The sequence below is a fragment of the Morone saxatilis genome, unplaced genomic scaffold, assembly GCF_004916995.1.
Source record: "Morone saxatilis isolate NCDOM2014 unplaced genomic scaffold, NCSU_SB_2.0 Contig12, whole genome shotgun sequence".
Classification (NCBI taxonomy): Eukaryota; Metazoa; Chordata; class Actinopteri; family Moronidae; genus Morone; species Morone saxatilis.
Window position 1 is genome coordinate 3805103 of NW_023339674.1, and position 10924 is coordinate 3816026.

The 10924-nt window shown below is 39.7% G+C and overlaps 2 protein-coding genes across 4 annotated transcripts in view; both read right to left on the minus strand.

The window, feature by feature from the left end:
* The window catches only part of uchl5 (ubiquitin carboxyl-terminal hydrolase L5), a 6148-nt gene extending 5672 nt beyond the window's left edge, over window positions 1-476 (minus strand). The window contains exon 1 of the mRNA XM_035653406.1: window positions 291-476. Coding sequence (XP_035509299.1) covers window positions 291-366 — 76 coding nt within the window. The 5' untranslated portion in view covers window positions 367-476. The remainder of the gene's footprint in view (window positions 1-290) is intronic.
* A 257-nt stretch (window positions 477-733) lies between these two features.
* Window positions 734-5176, minus strand: glrx2 (glutaredoxin 2). Of its 3 annotated transcripts, none has more exons than XM_035653410.1 (4): window positions 5143-5176; window positions 3859-3922; window positions 2894-3070; window positions 734-1624 (listed from the first exon to the last, which is right to left on the minus strand). In XM_035653410.1, exons 2-4 carry the CDS (start codon window positions 3919-3921, stop codon window positions 1460-1462), a joined length of 405 nt encoding a protein of 134 aa, XP_035509303.1. In that variant the 5' UTR covers window position 3922; window positions 5143-5176; the 3' UTR covers window positions 734-1459. The 3 variants fall into 3 exon arrangements, with proteins under 3 accessions (XP_035509303.1, XP_035509302.1, XP_035509301.1); XM_035653409.1 differs by having other exon boundaries at window positions 5073-5161; XM_035653408.1 differs by lacking the exon at window positions 5143-5176 and adding an exon at window positions 4928-5075.
* Between the last annotated feature and the right edge of the window lie 5748 nt (window positions 5177-10924).

The window sequence follows — 10924 nt, forward strand, 5'->3', positions numbered from 1 at the left end:
GCAACCACTGTCACCATTCAGGCGCCGTTGTTTTGAACGCTGAGTAATGCTAGCCACTTAGCTCTCCTAATTAAGATAGCTGGGGATTGTTTTTAACGTGCATATTAGTGCAGGGTTGACGCTGGCAGCGCATAGCCTCTAGCACAGCTCGGTTTCATCCTCGGAGATTATGTTTTTCCCTCCTTTGTGCTGATAGTAATTAGGAAGTCACCGTTAGCTTTACAGCAGCTAGCGGTCGGGTTAGCCACGTTACGCTGAATGAGCGGCCAGCGGGGAGCTAACCAACTCACCGAAGCCTTTGATCAGTTCCGTGAACACGCCGGGGTCACTTTCCATCAGACACCACTCTCCTGCGCTTCCAGCCATTTCTTTACGATGTCGTTTATTCGACCTGCCGTGCACATATACGAGAAGCTAGTCGAGCTAATTCAACTGGAGTGACCTCACCGTGACGCGGTGGCGATGTGGGCTGTGTGTGTGCGCGCGTTTTACTCCACGGGGGTACACCGTTGAGACGGAGACAAGTATTTGATGTTATTCCAAACATTAGCGACGATATTTTTTTTTTTTAGTGTAATCATTTAATAAATCTTTGCGAAGAAAAACCTGACAGTGAATACCCGGTTTTATTAATGGGTGTCCTATGAACCTGGACCAATATCCGCCCTCCTACAACGAGACGGGTGCAAAATGAAGCACTCTTCGGTAAGAATGCAGAGACGTGGGAAGCTGATAGACTTTCATTCATATTTATTAATAATCATATACATTCAAGGCATTTATAAATCGTTTAAGAGTGGATATAACTTCACACATACGCCAATAAATCTACACTGAAACACTGAACAGCATCATGATTGTTCATACACTAATAAACCAACTACCCACATAATATATAATACATACCAGTTCACAAAAACAGCTACTGCTAAAAGATACACATATAAAATGCTACAACCAAGTAAAAAAATATAAAATTGTTATATTTTTCACATTTCTCAGTAGGCTGTGATGTTGAAATACTTAGAACAGTAAAATGTGCTAGTTCTTACAAAAATCTGTAGTTCTTACAAGATATGGAGAAAGACCTCAAATAAACTCATTAAAAGAAGACGGGCATTGAATCAAACTGTCGATACTTCATGACCTGATGATGTTCACCGATGACGCTTAGATCGTGCTTTTTAATGACTGTAATATTGTACAATAAAACCACCATGCAGAAGAGAGGTATGAGAAGCAGTGCCATTATTCACAGGGTTTGTTTACAACATGGCAGCTTTAATAATAATAATACTGTACATCCCTGGATGAAATTGTATGTAGCCTAACATCAAGTATCCAATACACATTGAGAAATAAATAGCATAGTGGTGTTCAACCAATGTACGACGTGTAGCATGAGATCAAGCAAATATTTAATTAATACAGGATTGAAAAACACTACAAGAACGGTTAGTCATTTAGTGGACTCGAACTGTCCGCTGCCCGAGCCCTCGGAGCCGGTCGCAGCGCAGCAGGGAGCACACTGTTCGATCAGGGGCAACAACCTTCCCTGCTGATGGAGCTGTTTGGTATCGGAGCCACCCCCGATGCAGTTCCCGTTAATGAAGACTCTTGGCACCTGAACACAAAAATCACGCCACAACATTAGCACGGTGTGGTGAGAGCAGTTCTTTTACGAGCAATGAGGTCTAGTGCAGAGCTCTAACTGCTGTGACTCTTATTAACTTTCATCAACATGCTTTGCATAAAGATCAGCCTGTTCTCCTTTACCAGCGGTGTGTGTGTGCGGTGTGTGTGTGCGTGTGTGTGAGTGACTCCGAGCTCACAGAGATGGACTGAATAACATTATATGGGTTTGCTAAGCCCCAACTCTCTGGTTCTTCCTTCCTATTAAACATAAAAGTAGTTTTTAACTGGTTATGAAACAGTCTCAGTTTAATACTGATGCCTCTGTATGACCTACATGAAAAAACTAGACCACCAGTGAGGAGACTGGCTGTTTCTATGTTTCTGTTTCTATGTAATTAATCTGAATGTCAGATTTTGCCTTGGAATTAATGAAACAAGGTGGTAGAAACATTACTGCTTTTGTCCACAGGGGCCGCCAGAATCAACATAAAATAAAAGAGCAGTGTACATATCTTCTCATTTTTAGTGTTCAGTAGGTCGTAGTGTAGTCTAGATTTTTGTGAAGGCCACATTTTTAGTTGTCTGTTGTCTTTCTGAAAGCTGTTAGCACGACTCCAACAGAGGTGGAGAATTTCAGGAATCACATTTTCCCAGTTTAACTTTTATTCACATCAATAATTTAAGCTTATCATGTTAATAGCTCTGACCCATGTAAACTTTAAAGCTCATTAACAACTTTTACAATTGTCTAAAAAAAAAAAAAAGAGAAATAACACTGAGGCTGCAGTGAGTGCAAATATATATTGACCATATAAGATAAAGACTGTTTTTCAAATAACTTGCATGTAAACTGTAGTTTATTGTTTAGAATAGTAAGTTTACTGTTCGGGGGATCTTATTTCAAACATACAGAAAATGAGTCATAATTATCATCAAATTATCACTACTTCTACAATGTAATTTCCAATATATGTGCTACTATTTAAGACTACAGCCTGAAAAAGCTGGAGCTTGCTCTGGTCTTTTTCTTGACTCAGATTCAGCGGTTTTGATCGAGATAATGTCCTAGATCTTGGCAGCAGCACCAACAACAACAACACTAGACAAGTCGCCCTAAATTTAACTTAAATGCAGAGCTGCCAGAACAAACAAGCTCTCAAATATCCATGTTTTGATTCTTTTTTAAAATAGATTCTGAAATAACAGGCTGTGAAGTTACTTTGAATTCCGATCCCAAAATACAACATTAGGCTCTTACCGTTCTGGCACCAGTCATCTCAGCTAAGGCCTCTTGCAGTCTCCTCCCGTCATTGTGCTCATCCAGTTCAATCACTTTGTAGGTCGCACCAATTTCATTGAACACATTCTTGGCCATTTTGCAATAAGGACAGGTGGTCTTGGAAAATATCACAACGCAGTTCTGTGACACCACCTCCTGAAAGGTCAGGCAAAAATAAGATTTAATTAAATATCAGTAGAACACAGAAATAGACTGCACATACCAGGCCTTAAGGGAGTTGCTAGGCAAAGGCAAAAGGAAGCATAACTCTGAACGTCCAAAATAAATAGATAAAGATTTACATTGTCTGAGTATACAATGACAGATGGTGCACAAACAGAACTTGAGACATTATAATTCAAATTTAACTCTCATCTCATCATATGGGAAATGTAGACTACTAGACTAGATAAAATAATAATCAGCAAGGGTGTGGGAATCAGCATCGCACCGTTTCAGCGCCTCGTCTGTCATAGCTTTTGGATGTTGTTGTAAAATGTACAGTGAAAAATAAAAACAGGAGGCAACATACTGGGACAAACTGAACAAAGTCCAACGTACGGTGGTGGACTGTGGGAAACGGCAGGAAGTCAACATTGGGAGAAATAGAAAATAACTGAAACATATTGCTTTTCCACCATTCAGCACGCTCCCAATATGTGTTAAACATTTAAACAACACAAAGGACAAACCTACAACAAGCACAGAACAGTTAAAGTTATATAAATATAACAATTAATACCAATTACAATAAAACACAGACAATGAAAACATAATTGCTAAAAGCATGTTTGGACAGTGATGGACCCGAATAAGTTATAGGGGAAGGCTTTAATGAAGTGAATAAAGGTTAAAGTTTTCAGTCTTCCACAGCACACTATTACTGTATCAACAGCTTTAAAACAAGTTGAGTTCAGGTTTCAGATCTCTAAGCATCTACTCACCTGAACATACTGAGCACAGGTTGTGCCGGACACCCCAGGACTGGAGGATGTGAAATTCCCCATTCTGAAAAACACAAAAGGACATTATTGGACTATAAAGTACTTTAAAGCATTTGGTCTCTCTGAATGTAACTAACACTACAAGGACAACAGAGTATTGCCAAATTCCTGCAATAACCTTAAAAACGAGTAGCCATAACAGGAAGAGACGACCTGGAGGCTAATAATTAGCACCAAAATAATATTTAACTGGAGGATAACTGCTGGTCTGAAAAAAAAGGTTTCCATTGTTACAGTCCTAGGTACTGATTCTATCACGTCTTAAATACCGTCGTTTCACTCCTTGTAACACCCGCAGTAAGGTTTATGTGTTAGGTAATCCAGGATTAGGAGTACACATGCTCTTTACTAGCACAAGTAATGACGTGGGTAGGCGACACGCCAAACTCCCTTTAAAATCTTTCAATATCAAGACGGCACGCTAATTTATAAGCGAATAACAGGTCGCAAAACCTGTCTGTAAATGTTTAACGAATCTTTAACACCTTGTTGTAAATTCGGCATTCACTTCATATATCTTACTAGTACTTGTTTCAGTTAAATCTAAATGATTGTAGTAGCTTCACTGCTGCCCAGCGCTAAACATTTGGTGGAAGACAGCAGAGGTAACGTTAGGTAACGTTTAAAACACAGGCGTGCCAATGATAAAGGTTGACTTTTTTGTGTGAAATAACGGGTTGTTGATGGATCACATGCACGCCGAATTTACCACAGCTACATGTTGAACCGCACAGGTTACAGACAATGTGTGTTTGTCAGTGACCAAAGCACTTTAAAACAGATTGAAGTTGGAATCATGAGAAGTTGCTATGAAACACGTCAGCATGGCAAAGGTACCTTACGCATGCGGTGGTAAATGGGTTACATTAGCCATTACAACTTATGTGAACCGAAAATGAGGTCCCCGGTTAACGGTACGTCTCCACGGCTGCATAAAGGTCTGTGGCGGATTTATTAAACTACCTAACGTTAACTGGCTCTACGTTTAGTGAAGTTAGCGGGGAATGACCTTCGGCAGCCGGTCCATGCCACCCTGGGAAGACATCCTGCTCGAGCAAACATGGAGAAAAAAGAACAAAACGCCAGAAAGGAATCGAGCTGTTGGCCTGGTTGAAACATGCGGTTAGTGTACGAACACATCGGAAGTTACACACCACTGCTGCCTGTTACGGGACTCGAACCTATGCCCCCTTATTTGCTGCACTGTTCATGCCTGAAGCCTACCTTACGTGACCACCGGAAGGAGTTTCTGACGCAAGCCGTAGTTTGAACGTAACGTCAACGAGGCAAACGTGGCGAAGCGTTAAACACGTGATTACACTGGTACACTGAAGGTAAGGTGTATTCTCAAGGTGTGTTTTGATGATTGGTGTATAGCATAATGAAAGTCAGTGTGGAGATCCCTTCATGCTGCTTGAAATATATATATATAGTTCTACAAATAAAACATATTTTATATGGTTGAGTGTTGAGGATGGATTAAGATTAAGTTCCACGTATGCCAGAAGTTTTATAAACTTTTAGACTTTAGGTATTTGATTTATGTCTTTTGAACTGAACTTTCAGTATATACAGAAATGAATATATTGGCTATTACATGCAGTGTCTTGTCATGCTTCATGTCTTAATTCCTTTATATATTATGAATTTGTTTTTTTTACAGTAAACAGGAGGAATTAAACACCCACAGCTCTAATGAGCTTTTGTGGCAATGAGACTGACTCTTTTTTGCCACAGTTACATTGGATTGTCTATCCAATTTCTGTTTTTGATTCTTTCTCTTTTTTTTCTTTTATTCAATTTTAGGTATTTAGGAGGACCTTTTCTCTTAATTTTAGAGACTGGCCTTGACTCATGTTTGTATTCAGTGAGGATTAGTAGAGTGATAGGTAGTAATATCATTAATATGTGCCAGGGCCACCTCATCACCTGTGCTGAGTGTGTTGAGGTCAACGAGACCAGTGAAGAGATAACATTCTTCTCCTCTTCACCACACAGGCACCAACGCTGGTACAAATGCAGATTATTTACTCCTGTATCATCAAAAAAGGTTTTCATTCCTCCTTCTTCTTCAAATGCAGAAGGATGTGCATTAGTTCAGAAGTAACTAATTCCCATTTACCATGTATCCCAGAATAGAGTCACAGGCTAGCAAATCAACCACAAAAAACAAAAGGTATCTGATGAGGCAGCACAGAAGTGCTTCACTTCAAGTAACCTTTTTTTCTCAAAGCCAAGCAAGAAATGCATCATTCACACCATAAAAGAGAACTGTAGTTTTGCCCTGGACTGGGTTATATCCTGACACAAATCCAGAACTGAAGGACAGGGTAGAATAGTGTTAGGGTTCAAATACCTGCTCACAGACACACATGATAAATGACAAGGAGGATTGCTCCTGATCTCTGCAACCTCCGTCATTTTGGTCAGGCTGGATGGAGCTTCACCATCAAACTGGAGTCTTCACCTCTCTGGCTAGATTTTAAAGTGTGAAACCTTTTCCTTCACTTAAAAGGTATGTGCTTCCTTCTGAGAGAAGGCTTCATCCATCATCTTCATACAAGAGTGTGTGTGTGTGTGTGTGTGTTTAGATTGAACTTCTTCCCATGTAAAATCTTTCTGTTCAGTACATCAAACCATAACCTGTACTGGGGTTATCATACCTTCATCAAAAGGGGTGGGTGGGTCATGGTGCAAGGAAAAAACTGATTCCCGCTGGCCAAAGGGTTGTCATGGCAATGGACATCACCTCTCTGTGAAAGGCATACAAACTGAATGGAGTCATGTCATGTCATTAAATTCTGTGTTTCTAAAAAGAGAAAAGACAAATCCTCTATTACTGATCAAATGAAGCATTGCAGATGCACTTTAAGCTCATTCTGCCCAGTAGTATTTTTCTGTTACAGCGGTAGAAAAACAGACCTAGACACAAATGTGGAATTGTCTCAGCTGGCCAGATAATATGATAATAGGCTAAAACTCTTAAAAGTGACAAGAATTTAAAAAATAATTTTTCATGTACCAGCTCAGGAAAATGTGTGTGCTTTACCGCATGTAAAACAGGTCGGTAATGAGGCATGGAAAAACATTTCAAGCTGCAATGAAATTCTGACACGTGGAACTGGTATCTGTTGACAAATTGTTGGTGGACGTATTCGCACTACTAAGTGGCACAGAGCCGATCCAATTTATGATACATGTAATGGAAATGCCACTATAGCATCAGTACAGTCTCTTGTTATAGATGCATGCACAGGTGTATACAAAATGACCTCAGGACATTTAATATTCCTACCTTTGTGCAGAATATTATGTGATAAACAACACAAACCAATAGAAAGCCATACGTTAACGATGATTGATGACAATGACAGATGTAAAAGTTAATAGATTAGAAGATCACTTGACTTAAAAACCTAGAACTCTATTCAGAAAATGGACTCAGTGTCATTTGCTGTGGATAATTTGTCTTTGGAAAAGAATGAGCAGCCATTAGTGGGATCTGTATCGCACATCTCATTGGCATTAGGCCTCTGATGCTTCACTTTGACAAATTAGAGCCAGCATGGGGTGAGTTGTTGACATTGACTCTTCTGGTTTAACATTTCTTTGTAATACAAATCACAATGAGCTCAAGCCTATTTCAATCCAGCATACATTGTGCAGAAGACAAGTGTCTTGGAAATCTGTTCATGACCTGGAAATCTGTCCGTCGTAGTGATAATAAGAAGAGACTGTCACATTCATGCACATCAGCATTTCACCGCCTTAAATCCAACTGATATTTCTCTTTGGGTTAGTGGAGGGAAACCCACACAAACTCTGGGTACATGTTCTCCACAGGCAGGACATGTAAACGCCACACAGAGTTTATGTCTGATCATATAACATGTTGTCTGACCACAACGGAAATCAAAAAAAGTTTATAGGTGTTCCGAAAGGCCACACTGGAAGGCGTGAACAGCACACCTTTTCAGACAGTCTCTCCTGGAATGCATTCACAGTTTTTTGCACCAGGTTGTGCTCATGAAAAGTGACAGAAATAGTTGTGTAAGGAATGAAAAAAATAAGCTAAAGAAGTTCAAACCCTGGTTCCTTTCTCACCTCCCCACAGGTGGCCAATGACAGCGCGAAGTGGCTGAAAATGTGGGAAAGTTGCGGAAATGGTCGGACATAAATCCACTAATCCGATATCTGAAAGGTGTGAGGGGGGTCCTGAAAAGTGAGAGCGATGACTCAGATTTCCCCACTGATGCAGTCTGCTCCTCCACATCATTGCTGTGGAAAAACAACATAAGAACAGGAAAATGTAAATGGACAATGCTGACAAATCACACTCCACTTAACCAAACCTTAATGGCACACGTCTGGTTCTGATTCATTCTAAACACTGGAGGGGTTTAGCCTTAGTATTTACAGATTAGCCTCTTTAATTGACCAGCCAAATAGGATTTACCTTTCTGGGAAGTATTTTGATTTCAGGCAACTTTGTATTTCAATAACCAGACTTTGTCTAAGCATTACTATAATTTGATGTAAGATATTAAGAGTTTTGATGAGACCTTTGGATTTATAATGAAACAGGCAAAAATGAAAGACAGTTCTTCTTTCATTTATTTTTGCATGTTTTGAAAAATGTAGTAAAACTAAAAAGTCTTCAGGTTTATATTTTTAGACACATTTCATTTCTGCCTCTGCTTTTGAGGACAGAGAGTCTTAAGATGTTTGTTTTCCCAGTTTCTCTGCACATGATTTTCTCTACAGTTAGCAGTTCCTTTAGGCCAAGCAGCCTGATACTAAAGAAAAATCTTAATTGTAGTCTCCATTGATCAAAGCATAGCTCCTGGCCATACCTTGATTGAGTGCTGTGGACATTCTGCTTAACAGGCAATTGGCAAAGTGCATAATAACTCATTTTTAGTCAGTTCATCAATAAGCTAACACTAAAATCTATAGCACTTATCATGCGGATAAGTAAAGTGTGTGTCACTGTGATTTTTCACTCCATGTGAGCTTAAGTCAGGAGCTATGCTGTGCGAAAACTGTCAGTCAGTGCTGGCTGCAGACAGAATGGCCTGGGTTGATCCCATGTCAGCTTAAAACCAGGTCCAATTCAATTCAATTCAATGTTATTTGTATAGCTCCAATTCACAACAGAAGTTATCTTAGGACACACAGGTCTAGACCGAACTCCTTTTAACAATGAGGTCAAGACTGAGCCAGCACCATGGCCAGTGAGAACAAGGTTAAGCTCAACAATACAAACTGTACCCAACTGTTTTGTCAAGTGTAAAAATACTATTAAACTCTGCCTTAATCTATATTTTTGATAGAAACATTCAATTTAAGAACTCTGTGGATATTTTTTACTTCCTGTGGCTCATTCATTTGTTTTTTTCAGGGTCTTTTTTAAATAAACCCACTGTACTGCCCTAGTGAAAATGACATACATAGAAAGTTAGCAACTAGCTGCTAAATAGTCTCACCAGAAAGAAGAATCCCTTTCCATTAACAACTTCTTAATCAACTCCTGAATTACAATATTCTGTAATTTGTCCATTACTTTAAAACACCTTAATCCAAAAAGCCCAAAATTAAGTACAGGGTACAAATCCCTCAGTTATTAATTATATTTCAGATATGCAAGAGGCTTTTAAATGCCAACAACTAAACCTCTGAAAAACCCTTAATTAACTTTTATTTTGATGTTTATGATTTTAAGGGTCTTTCACCTTTATGTATATATAAATTTTCTGCTGCTGTGATGGAATGTGCTGTAGTTAAGTAGCCTACATTTACTGAAGTACTAGGGGGACAATACTGCAAGCAAAGACTATTAAAAATGATTCAGACTGTGTCAAGTTATGGTCAAATAAACCCAAGTGTGCAACACTTGAAAGATGTCAGAAAATGCTCTGGGGACAGGACTCAAGTACAGCAAGTACAGCCCTCAGTCAGCTAAAAATACAGACTCCTTTGTTTAGATAAAAGCAAGCATGCTGTAAGAGCATACAGGGTTACTGAGATAATGCCGCCAGATTTCTCTCTGATTTGTTTGGTCTCTGGGAGCTTAATTTCACACCAAACAGCTTAAAGCAATGTGTGCATGCCAAGTGACAATCACTTTTGATGGATCCAGCCTGACTCTGCTGTAGGTTGAGTGCATTGTCCTGAATCTGCACTCAATTGTTGACTGTTTATCCAGCCACTGCCCTCAGAGGCAGAGTGGCCTTCCAGTGCAAAACAACAGATACTATGGCAGCAATATATTTCTCAGACAGAACAATTTATGGGGCCATCACTATTAATCATTGCGGTGGAAAGGAAGATTGCCTAACTCATCCCGAGCCCCCATAGAAATGTAATTCTCCCACTGCCTAAAGTACTTATAGGGGTGAGCTGCAGATGCATTTTGCCCACGCTCGGGCCCGGTCCTACACTGGCATGGCAATAAGCTGTGTTGATTTAATATCCGTTTGCCGCATGCATTTTCTTGGACGTGTAATCAGTCCACAAGGGTCTGTGAGAGGCTGCCATGAATCTCGTCAGCTGTACTGTTACCCCCACCCCCCCTCCAGCCTCTCCTCCAGTGGACAATCACAGCTCGCCAGCAGGACATGGCAGATCCAGCAGCCATTCCTGATTACACTCATGACTCAGGTTGCCGATTGGCTGTCAGGATGCAATCACACATATACAGTTTGTTTTCTTTGTTCTCTTTTCTTTGGTTTTCATGGTTTTCTTTGGTGCAGCATTATCTTCTGAAATTATGTCAAAATGATTGAAAGCAATGTTTTTGTTCCATGCACAAAAACTGAGTAAAACACAATGTTTTATATTCCAAGTAGAAACCCACTGAGAATAAGGAGAAAACTGGATATAGGCAGTAGTTTTAAGCTGAAATAATAACGATGTATCTGTCTTGCCTCTCAGAAACCTGCAAAGTTTGCATGTTTGCGTTGTCTCCATTTGTATTTTTTGGCTTCAAGTGTGCAGTTGTTCTCAT